This window comes from Muntiacus reevesi, chromosome 17 (assembly GCF_963930625.1).
Source record: "Muntiacus reevesi chromosome 17, mMunRee1.1, whole genome shotgun sequence".
Classification (NCBI taxonomy): Eukaryota; Metazoa; Chordata; class Mammalia; order Artiodactyla; family Cervidae; genus Muntiacus; species Muntiacus reevesi.
The window spans coordinates 59,627,823-59,647,215 of NC_089265.1; the positions used below are offsets into that span (position 1 = coordinate 59,627,823).

Consider the following 19,393-nt stretch of genomic DNA (forward strand, 5'->3'; position numbering starts at 1 on the left):
TGCTTACTTTCACATTATTCTGAAGGCAACTTGTGAACACTTTTAAGGGCTTCCAGATTAATATTATTGAGCTTACAACAGGGAGAGATGGAGGGAAAAATAAACTCCGGAAACTGGGGAGAGACTTGGAAAGTTAGCTCAGCAACAGTTGGGGAAAGAGGAGATGGAGAGGACTAGAGCGGGCCCCTGTCCTTTGGGGTTTGGAGGTTGGCGTCATTTGCAGGCCCTGCTTCCTCTCTGGTGCCGTCTCCTCACCCAGCTGGTCTGTGGCTGAGCTGGGACTAAAGCCAAGTCCCCTCGTTCTCCACTTAAATACGGGAGAAAGAGGGCTCTAGAGACCTGAGAGATGTGGAAGAGATTAATAAAGGACCTTTGGACCTGATCACTCTGAAGGGAAAGAACATCAGTAGGGGTGAGATAGGGTCCTGATCAGGTGGCGCCTGTCAATGCAGGAGATGCAGGGGACACAGACTCGGTCTCTGGGCTGAGAAGCTCCCCTGGAGTGGGAGATGGCAACCCGCTCCAGTATTCTGGCCTGGACAGAGAAGCCTGGTGGGCTGCAGTCCACAGGGTTGCCAAGGATCTGCCCTGACTGCGCACACACACGAGGGAGATGCAGGGTCTGAGCGATCCCAGAGAGCCAGCAGGTGGCAGCGTCGGCCCTGCTGGTGGAGTCCAGGCCCCCGAGGCGCTCCCGGGACAGGCAAGCGGGACTCCTGTCTCCGCGCCTCCTCTGTGTGCGAAGACGGTCGTGGGCTGCCTTCCCGCCTGCAGACACCTATGCTCAATAAGTATTTCTGAAGTGATACAAATCACCCTGAGCGCTTAACACATTTTAAGGAAAAGGTACTTTCTCAGGAATTGCTTGCAATTCTCTTGAACACACAATGTCTGTCATCTTTTGTAGGATGGTTCTTTATTTCATGTACAGTCCAAGAAGTGTGTTCAGGCTGAGAGGAAGGACGTGAGTGACAGTTTTGTACCACTCTTACGAGGCTGCACCAACTCGGATCATCAGAAATGGTTCTTCCAGGAACACATGGTGTGACGGAGCCCATCAGAGTGGCCGGGGGAACCGCTGGACCGTGTGTAACAGACACTGAGCTAGGCGGAGACAGGCCCACCACACGCTTGGCTGCTCTTCGTTTTATAAGGAAATCGTTTTGTGATTCGTGAAATGAATGTTGGCTTTAGTAAAAATGTGAATAACAACTCGTACTGATTTTGAAAACTAAAATTGTTCCCAAATACCCTATTTTCAAAGGGTAGTCACAAAATGTTAACTCTTGGTACTTAGAGAATTAAAAACTTTAACTATTTTTCTATCAAGATGTATTTTCTACTGTCACGTCTTTTTATTCCCCTTAGCAAAAAGGTAAATGTTTTATTTTGGTATTTGAAAGGATCCCCAGACATGAAGATGTCTGCTTGGAGAATAGACTCGTGTAATGTACTTTGCATAAACTGACAATATCTTAAACATTGGGTTAGATTTTTCTCAGTATAGGTGTGTGGACACTGGGAAGATATTGATTCCTTCAGGTCCTTGAGATAATCTAGATTCATTTAATTAAGAATGCCCCTTGGTTATGTGTTGCTGCCGTAGTCAAAACTGCTGTTAAAGTTTATGTTAGCCAAAGAGGACTAACCAAAGCTGAAATTTCAAGGCAACAGTCTGACATGGTGGGCTAGTGTAAACTTCCACCACACAGAGTGGGCTTCTGACAGTCCTAACCGTGGTATGGATGGCGACTCTAGCAGCCACCAGGATGAGTTTAAAGCATGTTCATATCATTTTCAGTTTTCATTACACATTAGTGTCAGGGAGAAATTTAATGCTCTTTGTGAAATTCAGTTTTCAAATTTGTTCATTAATAATAATTGGTCATTGAAATCCACATTGGAGTAATTACAATTTGTGAACAATTCCAGATCTATTGATATTCTGAGATCTCGTCATCTTGATGAAGTCAAGAGGAGTGATTTAAAAAAAAGCAAGAGCACTGCTAATCTTTGTTTTTGCCATCAGTCAGATGTGAGAGATGAAGACACATGTCTTCAACTGATGAAAAAGCATCAACTTTCAACTTTTGCCTCAGGGTCTTTTTCACATGTTTCCCTCTGAGAGATCCAGTTTAACAGTTACCCAGGAACAAATCCAGTTGACCTGGCTTGGATCAACCTGATGCATCTTAACCACTCTGAACTTCACTTCATCTGTGAAATGAGAATAATGAAAGCAAGCCTGCGGTTTAGTTGCAAGGACTAAATAACATAGAGCAGGCTGGGACTTAGCTTAGTCCCTGGCATCCAGTACGACTTCACTAAATTTCCATCTTCATAAATGCACTTTGTAAAATGTGAAGCACCATAAACATCAATAGGAGTTTATTCAAAAATATTAAATAATTTAGTTGTCTTATCTTTACAGGATTAAGTAGCTCCTCCGAAGGCAGGAATGCAGTATGAACTCCTCCCAGCTCAGCTTAGTTCTCCTGTGAATGTAATGTGCTGTGGGGCCAAAGCATCCCTCCTCCATTGGGGTAACTTAGGAAACGGGAGATGCCCTCTCAGCCTGCAGTGGGGGTGAGCAGTCTTGCCCTGCACCCTCTCCCCGCGTCCCGCAGTGTCCGTCCCAGCTCCACTGAAGGGGAGCCGGCCCCTCCCAAGGCGTAGGAAGACAGTTCAGGCAGCCAGCAAATGAATGCCAGTCAGACGCATCGTGAGTGCTGGGAGGCTACACAAGTATTTTTGTGTCTGTTCACTGGGCACTGATGGTAATTAGCTTTGCTTGAAAAGTCATCCCTCTTACTCTCGCCAGTGGCTTCTACTTGGTAATTTTTAGGGTGGAAGAACTAATAAAAATATTCAGGGTGTCAAGGAAACTATTTTCACAGACCGGAAGACAATTTTCAATATTTTTAGGGCGGTTGCCTTGTCTGACGGATGAGGAGTCTCGGCCTGGGTAGGTCTCCACCCGCCCCCTGCAGGGTGTGGACCGGCCTCCAGTCCTGGTGTGTGGAGTCGGGTCCTGGGTCCAGCCCCGGGGGGGGGTCGGTTGCTTCACCTGCCAGCACTCGTTTCCTCATTTGCACGATAGGGATAACCCTGTTCTCTGTTACATTCTTAGTTATATTTTTAAATTACATTTTTAGTGGTTGCCCTAAGGGGTTACATTATGCTTCCTGGATTTATTGCAGTCTTCTTCATTCTTAATATTGTGTTAATTCCCATAAAATTTAGCAAATTTGTAGCAGTATAGCCCCTATCTCCTCCCTTGTGCTATTATGGACATATGTGTGATAAACTCAGTAACAGAGTGGTTTGCCTATTGTTTTAGTAAGACAAAAAAAGAAAAACTGTATGTACAAAATACAGCCTTTTATGTTTACCCACGTGATGCGCCATACTCCATGCTCTTCATTTCTTCCTATAAATCTGAGTAACCTTCTGGTATGATTTTCTTTCAGTATAAGGCCTCTCTTTGGAATTTCATCTAGGATAGGTATGTTAGCAAGAAATTCTCTGTTTTTGTTTATTTGGGAATGATTTTATCCTGATTTCCAATTTTGAAAGATAGTTTACCTGGACACAGAATGCTAGCCGACAGGTTTTTTTCTTTCAGCGCTATGAATTTGGGGTTACACCACTCGTCACCATTGTTTTGGATGAGAGAGCATCCATTAATCATTTTGCTATCTGTATGTGATGAGTCATTTTTCTCTTGCTGCTTTTAAGATTTTCTGTTTGTCTTTCAACAGTTTAAGATATGTCTAAATGTGGTTTGTATTTATTGTACTTAGAGTTCATTGAGCTTGGAATGTAATTTAACATTTTAAAAAATAAATTTGGGAAGTTTTTAGCCATTATTTCTTCAAACATTTTTTCTCATTTGAATTCTTCAAATTGGGTAATTTCTATCTTTAAATTCATTGATTTCTTCTGCCAACTCAAAACTGCTCTTGAGCTTATGTAGTTATTTTATTTCAATTATTTTTCCAATCTGAATATCCATTTGGTTCTTTTTGGTAGTGTCTGTTACTGCATTGAGATTTCCTAAATATTGACTTATTGTTAGCATGTTTTCCTTTAGTTCTTTGATTTTAGTTTTTTTAATTATTTGAACATACTTTTAATAGTTGCTTTGATACCTTTGTAACTTAGCAACTTAAAACATTAAATGTGTCACCATACAGTTTTAGCAATTCATGTTGTCCCCAATAATTCATATCCCTTCTACATCCCTTCTACATTCATTCCCTCCCAGGGTTTCCAGGAGTCTCATCTTATTACAGTGTGAGTTCAAAGTCCATATTTCTATCATCTAAATCTAAATCTCATTAGAAAAAGGCTAAAGTCTAAATCAGGTCCTGGTGTGGCTCCTGGGCGTCATCTCAGTGGGCACAGCTGCTGGGACACAATTGTTCTCCATCTGTGGGCTCGTTACACTGAAGAGGCCGTTTATCCAACCCAACAGTCCCGACCTACAGCGGTGGGAAGGAATAGGATAATGTTTATATCCTGGCTCAGAAAAGAGGCAATGAAAGTCAAAAGGAAACACAGGTCCATAATGGTTTTGAAATCAGGTAAGTGTTTGACTTCTTGATTCAGTTTTAAGACCTGGGAATAATCCTCAGGGGCTCTTGGCTCTTTCTTCTGGGGATGTGGTTCCACCTTCTTGTCATCCTTCCTATTTTATGAAAAGTAACACATCTGCCGTGGAGTAGTTTTCTGAACCTGTTTCTTGCCAGTAGAATTTTGAGTGTCCAGCCATCTCTTCCTATTTTCTTCTTTTTCTCTGTTCCATTTAGCCCAAGCTGGCAGTATTTCTGCTGAGATAATCCTCAAGAACTCGGTGAGTCTTGCATGGATTCACTGCTCTTCACTCCACTTGACAGAAGCCACACCACAGATTGTTTCAAATAAATCCCCTTTTTCTCCTGGCCTCCTATGTAGATGGCTGGGCGATGATGACCTTAAGCTTCCTGGGTGCCCCCGGTTTAGTCGAGAAGATCCATGACGTGCACACACTCTTAATCTCTTAGAAAGGCCCTTTGTGAGACTGACCTTTTGATCTTTCTGAGGTCTTAACGAAAGATTGTACAGTCACATACTCAGCCTTTTCTCTGTGACACATTTTCAGTGGTCATTCTGACTTTCAGCATCTTTTGCCAACTGGAGAGGCTGAAAGTTTTCCTAAATAATTCAGCCCTGCTTAGTTTTTGTGTTATGACTTCCCGTCAATCTCTCTTCTCTTGCACTTTACCATTAGCAGCAGGAAGAAACCAGACAGCGTCTCCAGCACTTGGAGATCTCCTTAGCTATAGAACTAGGTTCCCTTAGCTATCTAGTTAGGTTCATCTCTTAAAAATTCTTCATAACTGCCAGAGACAATCTGCTAAACTTTCTGCCACTATATAATATGACTCTTTCCCCACTTTCTAGTAACATGCTTCTCACTTCCTTTGTAACCTTCAGCAGTAATGTCCTCAACATTTATATTTCTACTAACAGTCTGATCAAGGAAATTTAAGCTTTCTGTATCCTGGCCTGCAGAATTCCTCCAGCTTCCTCTTCCTGCCCAGTTCTAAAGCTGCTCCTACATTTTAGGTGTTTGTTATAGCACCTCTCACTCACAGGTACCAAAATCTGTGTTAGTTTTCTATTGCTGTGTAATGGACTGCCACAAGCAGAGTGGCTTAAACCAGCACAATTTATTGTCTCCCAGTTCCCGTAGGTTATAGTTTGGGCGTGGCTTACCTGAGGTCTCTGCTCACTGGATGAAATAAAGATGTTGACCGGGGCTGCTGTCTCAGCTGGGACTTGGGCTCTTCTTCCAAACCCACTGTTTGTTGGCAGAATTCAAGTCCTCGAGGTTGTAGGACTGAGAACCTCGGCCTCTAGAGGTCACCTGCTGAGAGAGTGTCCTGCTGGCTTTGAAGAAATCGGCTGTCATGTCATGATGGGCCATGTGGTTAGGGCCTGAGACGGCCTCTGGGAGCTCAGAATGGTTAAATTCATTTTGAATTTCTGGAAGCAGAGACTCATCAGTATGATTAGTCCACTAGTAACAATGTAGACAGTGCAAGTGCATTTGCAACTCTGGTTCAGGGATGCCCATATCAGATGCCTACTTACCATTCCAGGAGGTTTGTTTTTGAAAACGTGTAAAAATTCCCAAGAACCTAACCCTTCATTGCATGATAGTCTTCTTAAGTGTCAGTTGGGAAGGATTTGTTTTATTTATATGGATCAATTCTGAATGTATATTAAAGTTAAATTTTCTGTCCTGACTAGCTTCCCTTTTCTCCTATTAAAGCAGTGCTTTTCAAAATTTAATGTTTCTGAGAATCACTTGGCATCTTGTCAAAAGGTAGATTCAGATTCAGCAGGTCTGAGGTGGACCTTGAGAGTCTGCATTTCTCACAAGCGCCCAGATGATGTCAGCGCTGTTGGACTAGGGGTCATATTTTGAGTAGCAGGTTATTCAAGAGAGAATAGGAAGGTCCTGTTTGGCCGGTCACTGGTGTCTGCTCTCGGGCTCACACTAGGTGGGGGTGTCAGCTCAGGAAATACTACAGTGCCTTAGCTGTGGCCATGTCTGTTGGTCTAAAAAAATCCTCCTCTCTTGGGTCCCTGGGATGCAGACCTGGATGGCACCCAGAGATCATTCTGTGCCCTGTGTAGCTGATGGAGTGGGGAATGAGGCCCATGAGGGGAAGGGCTTTGCCTGAGATCACACAGCAAGTTAGGGATAGCATTTTCTTTGTCAGTACTTTTCATTCTATATAGTAATCAGTGTTCTAAATTTGGGCTGGGTGTGTTTTCTTAAAGTGTTAAATTGATACTCTTAAAGATCGTATCTTCAAATATTGGCTTTGCTATATTAAATTATAAAGGAAAGCTAGTTTCCTATCTCGATAAAAAGTTCTAGAGACGCTTCCGCGTGGTTTGTTGTATCATAGCCGCAGTGTTTGTTTAGCAAGTGGAGTTGGAAATGCTAAGCCTCTTACAGTCTCCTAAAGTTTGTGAGAGTCAATGCCCTGCACATCAAATTTCTCACTTATATGACTTCAGAGTTTCGTTTTCAGGAGTTTTATTTTGTTCAGTCCTGTAAAGTCAGCTGAATGAGCATTGCTGTCTCCTTTTCATCATCAGTAGCTGCTGCTGTAAATAATAATCCCGTGAGTTGGGACTGTTCTGGGCCCTTCATGAAATGAGCTGATTTAATGCTGAAAACACCCAGTGAGGTAGGTCTCGGTCCTCCCCTTCACTCTTCCCAGCACCGCCCGCCCCCCAATTTAAAAGTGAGGACCCGGGCTCAGAGAGTGTGGGAAGCTTGTCTAAGGTCACACGGCTAATCCGTGGCAGTGCTAGAATTGGACCCAGAGAGTCTTACTCCAAAAGTTCAGTTGCAACTGCTGTGACCTGCTGCCTCCTGAAAGGGAGGGGAGGCGACTTGCCCAAGCCAGGCGGCTCGTGGCCCTGGCCTCCCCTCACTGTTACTGCCGCTCATGGCCCGAGGATGAATGAAAGTCTGTCCTGCTTGGAGAGTACAGAGGTCACGGAAGAGCCGAGTCTCTGGGTAAGCGCCAAGTCGGGCACAGAACCAGGGGCAGAGCCCCAGGCCCAGGCCGGTTCCTCCAGGGGCCGTTGTCCAGGGGGAGCTCCGTTGGGCCCACACTCACACTCTGCCTTCTTTCCCTTTAAAACAAGGCAAGAATGGGAAGGCGGGACTTGTGGAGGTGGGGGAGGGGGTGCATTTCTTCAAGTTTCTCTTTGAGATTCTTGCTGCAGAGCCAGGAGGCCCGAAGTACATGGCCAGATCCACAGGCTGCCCCCCGCCCCAGCACTTCGCCGTCTTGGAGGGTTTAACGCCCGTCGGACTGAGAGTTGGGTCCCATCTGCCACGTCACGATTGCCCTGTGAATCAGCTCGAACCTTCTCTTACAAGGCAAAAGTCAGTGGAACTGATTGCTCATCAGACTGTCAGGATGGTTATTTCAGTGTCCTAAAAGGAAACTGCAGATGGGCGTGACTATTGGGCAGCTCTGGTTATTAACTCAGGAGTGATTGCAGAGCCCCACTGGCCTCTGATCGAAGCTGTTAGAAAAGGAAGCAAGTTACTGGGTTATAAACTTGCAGGGACGTTACAAGTCATGTATTCAGCTCCCTCCTAAGCAGGATTTCCTTTTCTTCCCCAGACAGCCCTAGCTTGTCCACGGCCAGTGGGGGGATGTGCCCGCCTTCACAGGCCATCCGTTGTGTTCTTGGATGACTCCTTAGGAAGCTGAATCTGTCTCTGTAGCTTCCTTCTGACTCTGGACCCCCCTTGGAGGCCACCCAGTGTGTGCTCTCCCTGTCCCTCAGAGATTCAAGGAGAGAGGTTATATGTCTAAGTCTTCTCTGCTCCAGGCTGTCTGCCCTGCCTTCCCCAAACCATCGTTATGGGATGTGGTTTACACTGGAGTTCTGGGAGGGAGTAAAGACAGACGCTTGCATTAAACCTGCTGCATTTGACTGGAGGTCGAGGCTCCATTCCCTGGACTTCCCTGGTGGTCCAGTGGTTAAGCATCTTCCTCGTGGTGCAGGGGATGTGGGTCCCACCCGGGTCGTGTAACTAAGATCCCATGTGGTCCAGAGAAACCAAGCCCATGTAAAACCAGAGAGTCTGGGTCCCGCAGAGAGAGGTCCCACACGACACAGTGAAGATCCGATGTGTTGCAACTCAGACCTGGAATGGCCAAGTAAATAAATTACTAAAAATTCAAACAAAATAAAGGACTCCATCCCCCATCCCTTCAGAGAGGTCTAGTCTAGTTCAGGCTCCCCCAGACCCTCTGAGGACAGGAAAATGAAATCAGTGGGACAGCAAGAGAGAGAGAAATGGTGTAAGAGAAGCTTCATTTTCCATGATAGGAAGTCAGTAATAATGGTCTGAAAAACCATGAGAAAGCAGAGCTAATGTGTTATTTGAAATTCGGAGGCAAATACTGGAAGAAATTACTGGAAATGTTGAGAGGAGGGGCTGTCTTGAGAACCAGATCTGGGTGGGGCTGGGGAGGAGCAGAACTGGGGACTGCTGATTTTATTATAAACCTTGAGTACAATTAGGCTTTTTAAGCTAAGTACATATACTTAAACTAAGTATATTTATTGAAAATGATCTTTAAAAATTCTCCCAAATGGAGTCTGACACCAAAGCCTTTTGTTAGTAGGGAAACAATTAGGGACCTAGGTTTGTCTTCATTTAACAGCATTTGTGTGTGTGTGTGTGTGTGTGTGTGTGTGTGCGTGTTCAGCGGTAGACCCTTATCCACAAAAGAGGTCAGGATATGTAGAAACATAGACCTGAATATAAATTCAGTCTGGTGAACTTGCCAGCTTTGTGACTTAACCTCTCTGAACCACAGTTCCTCATCTCTAAGTAGAAGCAGTGCTAGGACCTAACTCCAGGGGGGCATGAGGATTAAGTGAGATGAGGCAGGCTGAGGACACTCTGAACAGCAGCTCAGGGACCATTTCCCGGCCAAAGGTTTTTTGTTGCTCAAGCCCAGAGGTATCCCTAGGACCAGAGAAGCTGTCAGAAAAAGAACATATCTCAGCTCCCACCTGCAGAATGTTTGTTCTTCATGAAAGTCCTGGATTCAGTGTCTTGTGGCAGAACAAGCAGGAGCCCTTAGTGGTCCCCAGACCTCCTTCCCTCTCAATCCTCAAGGATTTTAACTTTTTAACCCTTCTGTTGTAACAAGTTTATCTCCAGGATAACTTTGAATCCAAAGCAGCAGGGGGTTGGGGATCACTTTAGTCCAATCTCTTTGCCATAGAGTGGGGGCAGTGGTCCTCAAGGGGGGCCAGGAAGGGGCCCCCAGGCCAGTTCATCCTCTGTGCCTGCGAGTAGGGGACAGAAGCATGAGCCTTGGCTGCTCTGCAAAACCCTAGCAGGCCACGGGCTTCAGAAGACTCGAGAGCTTGTCCCGAGATGGACTGGGCTCAGCTCACTCCTTTTGGAACCAGAAACTGAAGCGAAATAAAACTGCCTTTTTCTGGGTCGGATTCTGGGCTGTTCTGGGAACTGGTCTGCAGAACAAATTGATTTATGGGGATCCAGCTGTGAGGAGCTGAACAAAACAGGGGTCGGAGGAGATACACTCCAGATGTGGCTTCATTAAGGGCAAGGGTGGAACAACGGGGTTGAAAGACTTCTGAGGTCCACTGGGCCGTGGAGATGTCAAGAAAGGATGGCCAGAGGCCCGTGGCTTCCAGCTGCTGATTTCAAGCTGAAAAACAGCTTACAACTCGCTCTGTCCAACCTCTGGAAACTACAGATGGGAACCCCGCGGCCCAGAGAGGGAAGCGGCTCACCCAGCATCACACGGTGAGGAGAGACACAGCCGGGACCAGACCCCACATCTGCTGCTGCTGGTTCCAACCTCCGTCTCATCACCCGCCCTTCCTTTTAGAATCCAGCCCAAGGTTGCTTTCTTGGTCAAAAGTTGACGGAAAGCTTAGTTCTGCCACACTCTGATGGTGAGTTGCCCTGAGAGGAGACCAGGCTGACGCTAACGCTGGCGGGGAGGAAGCTCCCTGCCCACCTCACTGGCTGCTGAGACCCAGCAACAGCTTCTGCCGGAGCAGTTGGCCCCCGCGCTCCTGGAGCGGGCCTCAGCGGTGCCTAGCCAGGTGCCCGTTCCGCTGTCAGATGTCAGGTCCCTCGGGGTGAGGATGGGACACCTTCCTGCTGCATTGGTTGTGTTGGGGATGGATTTCAGTTTTTTGAAACTTGGAAATGAGATTCACATTTGCAGAATCTCAGGTCAGTCTGATCTCCTGTTGTCCTACAGCATTCCTGACGTATCTCTTCTTTTTTACGAAACACTTTATTTTTTCCAGATTCAGTTCAGTTCAGTTCGGTCGCTCAGTCGTGTCCGACTCTTTGCAACCCCATGAACTGCAGCACTCCAGGCCTCCCTGTCCATCACCAGCTCCCGGAGTCCACCCAAACCCATGTCCATTGACTCAGTGATGCCATCCAACCATCTCATCCTCTGATGTCCCCTTCTCCTCCTGCCCCCAATCCCTCCCAGCATCAGGGTCTTTTCCAATGAGTCAGCTCTCCACATCAGGTGGCTAAATATTGGAGTTTCAGCTTCAACATCAGTCCTTCCAGTGAACAACCAGGACTGATCTTTAGGATGGACTGGTTGGATCTCCTCGCAGTCCAAGGGACTCTCAAGAGTCTTCTCCAACACACAGTTCAAAAGCATCAATTCTTTGGCTCTCAACTTTCTTCACAGCCCGACTCTCACACCCATACATGACCACGGGAAAAACCATAGCCTTGACTAGACGGACTTTTGTTGTCGAAGTAATGTCTCTGCTTTTTAATATGTTGTCTAAGTTGGTCATAGCTTTCTTCCAAGGAGTAAGGGTCTTTTAATTTCATGGCTGCAGTCACCATCTGCAGTGATTTTGGAGCCCAGAAAAATAAAGTCAGTCACTGTTTCCATTGTTTCCCCATCTATTTGCCATGAAGTGATGGGACCAGATGCCATGATCTTAGTTTTCTGAATGTTGTTTTAAGCCAACTTTTTCACTCTCTTCTTTCACTTTCATCAAGAGGCTCTTTAGTTCTTCACTTTCTGCCATAAGGGTGGTGTCATCTTCATATCTGAGGTTATTGATATTTCTCCCGGCAATCTTGATTCCAGCTTGTGCTTCTTCCAGCCCAGCGTTTCTCATGATGTTTCTGCATATAAGTTAAATAAGCAGGGTGACAATATACAGCCTTGACATACTCCTTTTCCTATTTATCAAAATATATATGCTCAGCTGAAAATTTGGAAACTGCACAAGGATATGAAATCATTTAAGTTCTCACAACCTGAAGATAGCACCATTTGGAAGTTTTTCCTTCTAGCCTTTTTTCATTATTGCAATTCCTTTGATTTGGCTGAAATTGGCTCAGTATCAGCTTTTGCCAGATGAACGCAGTTCTGTACTTTGGGGAAATATAGAATTAGCCTCCTTCCTCTGCCTATAACAGGAGGGCAGATCAGTCAGTTCAGTTCAATCGCTCAATCGTGTCCGACCCTTTGCAACCCCATGAATGGCAGCACGCCAGGCCTCCCTGTCAATCACCAACTCCCGGAGTCCACCCAAACTCATGTCCATCGAGTAAGTGATGCCATCCAGCCATCTCATCCTCTGTCGTCCCCTTCTCCTCCTGCCCCCAATCCCTCCCAGCATCAGGGTCTTTTCCAATGAGTCAACTCTTCACATGAGGTGGCCAAAGGATTGGAGTTTCAGCTTCAACATCAGTCCTTCCAGTGAACAACAAGGACTGATCTTTAGGATGGACTGGTTGGATCTCCTTGCAGTCCAAGGGACTCTCAAGAGTCTTCTCCAACACCACAGTTCAAAAGAATCAATTCTTCGGCACTCAGCTTTCTCCACAGTCCAACTCTCACATCCATACATGACTACTGGAAAAACCATAGCCTAGACTAGATGGACCTTTGTTGGCAAAGTAATGTCTCTGCTTTTTAATATGCTATCTAGGTTGGTCATAACTTTCCTTCCAAGGAGAAAGCTAGGTGATGACAATACACATCCCCAGATTCTTCCCTTCTCTAGGAGAAAACCACAGCTTCATTTTAAATGCCAAGGTTTTTTAACAGTATGATCCTTGCCATTTATTAAGAGTGCACTACTTAAAAGGCACTATAGTGACTGATTTTCATACATTGTTTAATCTTCACAACAACATTACAAAAGAGGTATTTTCTAGCTCAAATTTACAGGGGAAGAAACTGAGACTCAGAGAGAATGGGTCCACTCTGAACTAAGGGGAATCAAGTTCAGAGAGTTTATCACCTCCTTTAATCTGGTCTTTTTATCTTTATTAAAATGATCTTACTAAAACTGCCCATCTTGAATGCCAGACCTGCAAAGCAAGCCTTTACATTTGTTTCTGATAAATTTAGCTCCTTCATTCTGGCCCACAAAGACCTTTCCCCCTCCCCGCCCCTCGTGACAGTTTCTCTGATGCAACATGACTCATGTAAAATTCCTAGCAATAATTTAAAAAACAAAAGAAAAGAAAACCCGCCTAGCATAGTTAGCACAGAGCATTCACCCAGTACCTGTTGCTATTATTATTATACAGGATGGTGACACTGTTTGTTCGGTTCCCTGGGTTTCTCTCTTGCCCACAAAACACAGAACAATGTACTAAAAGTAGCATCGTGCTAAGGAGGGGCCCATCCACCATGGCTGGTCTCTGAGGTGGCTTCAGAAGCATCCTTCCTTTCCAGCTGTTGGCAGAAACAGGAAGCCCAGAAGATGCTCCCTTGCATGTGGGCCCCTCCACCCCACACCTGACCGCACCCTTCCCCTGGAGTCTCAGCATCCCACCCGTCAGCTGGTGCGGTAGGTCTATTCTTGGCGGGAAGACCCCCTCCCTGCCACCAGCCCCCCAGTCCAGACACGGCAGCCTGCCTTGCTGCTACTCCTCCTTCTGGTCCCCTGGCAGAGACATTCCTTTCAGAGGGGTGGAGCTGTCAAAATGGATTTTAAAATATGGGTTGTATTTTAATTTTTGGTTGTTTTCTAAATTTGGTCACAATCATGTCGTCTCATTCTAAATAGAGAGAAAGGAAGCAGCTGCCCTCTGGAAATGCTCCAGAGAGGAGAAGGGAAGAAAGTCCTCACACTCCTGCTGATTGTTCGGCTTCCTTCCCGAGCTCTTGAAAGCCCCCTCTGGGGGAGGAGAAGGGACAGGAGTGGTCTCTCTGACCTGGGAACTTCATGGAGGGCAGACCGCCTGTCACCCGCCCCTGACGGCACTCACTAAGGCGAGTGGCCCCCTGCAAGCGCCAGGCTGCACAGACCCGGCCCCCGCCTGGACCCAGGCAGTATGATGCAAGGTAGACACAGGGAGGCGGGAGGAGCCTGGGGATGGAGCTGGCCTGGTCTTCTTCCGAGATCACTGGCAGCTGGGCCACCTTGAAAGGCTGCAGGCAGGGGCTAGGCAGGGGGCTGACGGTCCAGGGGGAAGGCAGCCGAGCCAGGAATTGCGGGCGGTGATGCTGCCTGGATGTGGAGAGCATCCCTCCCGAGAGCTGCAGGTTCTATCACCCTCTGTGGTTTGGCTTCTCCCCACAACCCTGCATGACCCTCCCCGGCCAAGGCCCAGGACATCTCGCTTGCTAAATCCACAGATGAGTTTCCGTCCTTGTGTTCCTGCCTCTCACTGCCGCGTCTGGCCTGGCCCACGGCTGTCTCCTGGCCTTTTCTCCTCTGGTGCCAGTTCAGTTCTCCACTCACCCCAGACTTCTGTGGGCTTCTCTACAGCATCCTTGAGCCACATTCCCCAGGATTCCAAGGGACCCTCTATGTTCTCTCTCTGCCCAAGATCTCTAACACAAGTGTGGCTTCAATGCCGATGATTATCATCAGTTAGGAACTGTAATCAGCTGCAAGTAGCAGAAACCTGAAAAGCAGTGGCAAAATCAACTTCAAGGGGATTCCTAAGTGACTCAGTGATAAAGTATCTGCCTACCAATTCAGAAGACGCATGTTTGATCCCTGGACCGGAAAGAGCCCCTGGGGAAGGAAATGGCAACCCATTCCTGTATCCTTGCCTGGAGAATTCCACGGACGAGGAGTCTGGCAGGCTACAGTCCATGGGATTGCAGAGTCACACATGACTTATCAACTCAGCAACAGCAACAATCAACTTCAAGGCTTCCTTTTCCTTACATGAGAGGATGTCCAGAGTTAGACATTTCAGGGCTGATCTGCTGGCTTATGGTGCTACTAGAGATGGAGCTCATTCTGTCTTCCCATTCAGCCATGCTTAGCTTGTGTCTATCCCCCTGTGGTTGTAACATGCCTGCCCCTGACCCCGCTCTTGCCAAACATCTAGTTTGTCTTCATTCAAGGAGAAGGAGAAGGGTAAAGAGCAAAAAGCATGCTAAGTCTGTCACCCATTAAAGAGTTTTCCCAGAAGACTTTTCCCATTTCTATATTAGTCAGTTATGGCCACAGTACTGCTCTGTAACAACCACTCCCAAACTCAGCAGAACAAGTTGATTCTGGCCAGGCTCAGCTGGGGAGCACTCCAGACTTGCACCAGCTGGTCTTGATCTAGGTTAGCCCCTAGTGCACTACCTCTGGATCCTAGGCTGAACAAGCAGAGATGACCCAGGGCAAACTCTTCTCATGGAGAGTAACCAGAACAAAAAGCAAGCCAAACCGTGCAAGTAGATTTAAGATCTCTGCTTATTCCTTCTGCAAATGTTTCAGAGGAAGTCATGGAACTAACACCATCAGCAGCGGGTGAGTACTGCGCCTCCATACACAAGGGGAGAGGAGAGGGCGTGTTCGTGGAGTAACATCCACGTGCAGACAGTCTCCATCCAGTCTTGTGTCCTGGCATCCCTTCTCTGAACAGGAGACTGACAAGTGTGGTCTTTCTGGCTGGTGTTTCACCATCTTAAACAAACTCAAGGTTTTGAGGACGAGGAAGGAGGGAAGAGCAGAAATCCAGTAGGCACACTTTGGCAGGACTTCTTTCAGTAGCTGCAATCCAGGAACTACCAGGTAACAGCAATGAAGTGAGAGACCACTCCGTCTGGGAGAGACCCTGGTGACTAGCCTTCACGTGCGGTTCCTGAGGCAGGGAGCCCCGCGTGGCTTCCAAAGCTCGAGACAGCACTTGCCCTCCTAAGCTTCTCTCTCGCCACATACACAGCGGCGACTCGCGGATCTCCCCCCAGCCTGGGTCTGGCCAAACCTGCTGCCTGCTTTCTCTGGTTGTCCCTTCCACCCTGCAAACCCAACACATTCCAGCCTGGTCTCATCATCTTTTCTTTCCCTAACCTGCTATTCCTCCGCCCTTGCCGTTCACAGAGCTGGAAAGATGTGGTTCATCTCCCCGACCTCCACTTCCCTCTGCTCTGGCAGGAGCCCCAGTGTGGCTTCAGGATCCACCCCTTCCCCTCTTACTTCTCTGCAGTCTGTATGACTCCAGCAAAACTCACGGATCAGGTCCAAGTCAATGATCATAATCGTAACTGGTTCGGAGGTGAGCCTGTGACCTGAGCTTATGAGTCTCAGAACATTCGTGCAAATGCTAGGACACAAGCTCTTTGTTTCTGTTGGAATTAAACTTGGAGGACAGAGCTCTGAGTGAGGCAGATGAAGCCAGAGCCTGTTACACAGAGTGAAGTAAGTCAGAAAGAGAAAAACAAACATCGTATGCTAATGCATATATGTGGAATATAGAAAAACGGTACTGATGAACCTACCCACAGGGCGGGAATAGAGGAGCAGCCGCAGAGAACAGACTTGTTGACACCACAGGGGAGGCAGAGAGTAGGATGAAACGTATACATTAGCATATGTAAAGCAGACAGCTGGTGGGAGGTTGCTATGTGACAATCTAGGGGGTGGGGTGGGGGAGGGGACATGTGTACACCTGTGGCTGATTCATGTTGCCGATGGCAGAAACCAACACAACATCGTAAAGCAATTTTCCTCCAGAAATTTTTTAAAAAATCACCTTGGAAAAATCGGAGTGTGTTAGTTTCTAGGGCTGCCGTATAAAGTATCCCAATCGGAGTGGCTTAAACAGCAGAAATGGTCTCACAGGTCTGGAGGCTGAAAGTCTGAGATCCATCTGTCTGTAGGGTTGATTTCTTCCGATGCTTCTCTCCTTGTCTTGTAAGTGGTCGTCTTCTGTTTTATATGATCTTCTCTCTGTGCTTCTCAGCCTCATCTCTCTTTTTCCCCCAATTTTATGGAGAGATATTTTACATATAAGCTGATGAGGATGTGGACAACAAGAATCCTTATACACGATGGGAATGTCCATTGGTGCAGCTATTATGAAAAGCAATATGGAAGTTCCTCAGAAATTTAATGATAAAATTATCATATGTTCCCAGAATTCTACTTCTGGGTATTTATCCAAAGGGAATTAATTCTCTATCTTGGAGAGAGAATTCTACCATCATGTTCATTGCATCATTATTTACACTAGCCAAGACATAGAAACAATGTCAAGTGTCCATGAACAGCTGAATGGATAAAGAAAGTAAGGCATATATATAAATACGATAGAATGTTGTCCTCGTCTCTTTTTATAAAGACACCAGTTATATTGGATTAGGACCCACCCCCATGAACTCAGTTAACATTAATTATCTGCTTATCTCCAAATACAGTCACATTCCAAGGTACTGGGGCTTAGAACTTCAACATATAAACTGCCCGTAATTTGAGCCCAGAAGACAGGGTGTGCACGGGAGGTCAGGGAGCAGGAGCCGTCAGCGCCTTCTCTACGCCAGACTTGGAGCAAAGCGGTCTGGGCCTGTTTTCTCCCCAAATCCCCAAATAGCCCCGAGAGGTACGACAGTCACCCTCGAGATCCTTCCTCGCAGTAACCTTGGGCCAGGCACGTTTTTAAGCGATCCCACTGACTCCCGGAAGACACTCCTTCTCACCGTCACAGGTGTGGAAACAGACCCAGAGAGGAGAGGGGACATGCTCAAGGGCATTCAGGGCATTGGCGCCAGAGCTGGGTTCAAGACTCGGGTGACTGTTCTCCCTGCTCCCTTCTCCCTCTCCACATCCCTGCCCCGCTCCTCAGGAAGCCACATTAGGAGTCCATTTACACTGACATCATATAAAGCTGGGAGGGTCTATCATTGTGAAAGACAAAAAACAGAGACTTTTTTCACAGGGACTTTGCAGGTGGCCCAGCAGTTGAGACTCTGCACTCTCAGCATAGGAGCCCAGGTTCGATCCCTGATCAGGGAGGTGGATCCTCCCCGCCGCAGCCAAGACCCAGTACGCCAAATAAATTAATTTATTTTTTAAAAATAGTTATGGTATTAATGTTCTGCCTTGTTCCTAAACTGATTCTACACAGCTTAAAACAAAACAAAATAGCAGCTAGTATGACTTACACAGATACACTGATTTAAAAGGTATGTTCTATAGCCAGAAAGAGCTGGACTGGATACAGGAATAGAATATGAAGCCCAGGAGTGTGCCCAAATAAATAATTTAGTATGTAAAAAATGTAAAACTAAGAGCCTGCATGCTGTAACTCAAGATCCCGTATGCCACAACTATCATCCAGGACAGCCAAAAAAAAAAAAAAAGGTAATGGTAATATCTAAAAAAAGAAGAAGAGGTGACCCATAAAAAGAAATCTGCTGGCAATATCCCAAGTGCTGCGTCTGTTGTGTGACAAATTTGGGATGCCAGGACCCTTTGCAGGTGAGGGGCTGGGTTACTCCAGCCTCAGGAAGGAGGCACCGACTCTGCTAAGTGGGAGGTTTGTGTAGCTGGACTTTACAACAAACCCTGGGTGGGGGCACTCACAGTGGCTTCCTCAGTCCTAAGAGCCCCTGTTTCCTTCTGCCACTGGATTGTTCTTCCGTATCCATCATCCCTGGGGATGTTTGTGCATCTACACTGGGTCCGTGGGATCCTAGAGTGGGCAGAAGCGCCCTGGAGGTGCCAGTGACCAGCCCACTGAATCTTGTGTGGATCACAGACTTCCTCTGAGAATCTCGAGAAAGCTATGGGCCCCATCTTATGGGCCCCATCTCTAAGAGAACATGCATGGGTGTGTGTGTGTGGCTGCCTGGAACACAATCGCCGCTGACTGCACACACCCACAGGAGCCTCCAGGGAAAAGTTTCTGCCTTAGAAGAATACTTCTTTCAGCATCTCCAGCCTGTTGAGAGCCCTCCAGGCTCTCACCACCTTCCACATCTGCCACACCTGCATTCCACTTTGTTGCTGCCTGTTCTTGGAGCTGCTTATGCTTCCCAGTGACTTCTCCCCACTGGTCCTTTTCTTGCTCCTCAAGGTCACTTAGTTCTCCCGTGACAGAGATGAGAAGATAAGGAATTACATCTCCCAGAATCTGCCCTTCTCCATGATGTTCGGCTGCTGTTCTTTCCTCACGGACGGGACATCCAGACCTTTCTCTGCCCGTCTTGGCCCCAGACATTCTCTGTTTCTCAGGGTTCCCATGAAAGGCTGGTCCCAGGACACGGCATTCTAGGTGCAGCCTGCCATTCTGGGGAAAGCTGAACACTCACCCGTTTGTTCTGAACACTAGCTCTGGGGACAGACAGACAACAGCAGATACACTGAGCTAGAGTTCAACTCAGACCCCCTCAGATTTTCTCCCGTAAACAGCTGTTTGGTCATAACTTACTTTTGTTGTAGGATAAAATGGGGCACAAGAGGTCTCGAGTGAGTCCCTGGGGTGGGCTGCCAAGTGAGGGTCCTTGGCTTCCAGCAGAAAGAATTCAAGAGCAAGTGATAGCGTTGTGAAAGCAGGTTTACTTGGGGAAATATACACTCC

General features: G+C 46.9%; 1 protein-coding gene across 1 annotated transcript in view; it reads left to right on the forward strand.

Annotated features, from left to right (window-relative positions):
* GALNT12 (polypeptide N-acetylgalactosaminyltransferase 12) overlaps nucleotides 1–3,882 on the forward strand; it is a 33,903-nt gene extending 30,021 nt beyond the window's left edge. Inside the window, exon 10 of the mRNA XM_065908014.1 lies at nucleotides 908–3,882. Coding sequence (XP_065764086.1) covers nucleotides 908–1,048 — 141 coding nt within the window. The 3' untranslated portion in view covers nucleotides 1,049–3,882. The remainder of the gene's footprint in view (nucleotides 1–907) is intronic.
* The last annotated feature ends 15,511 nt before the right edge of the window (nucleotides 3,883–19,393 follow it).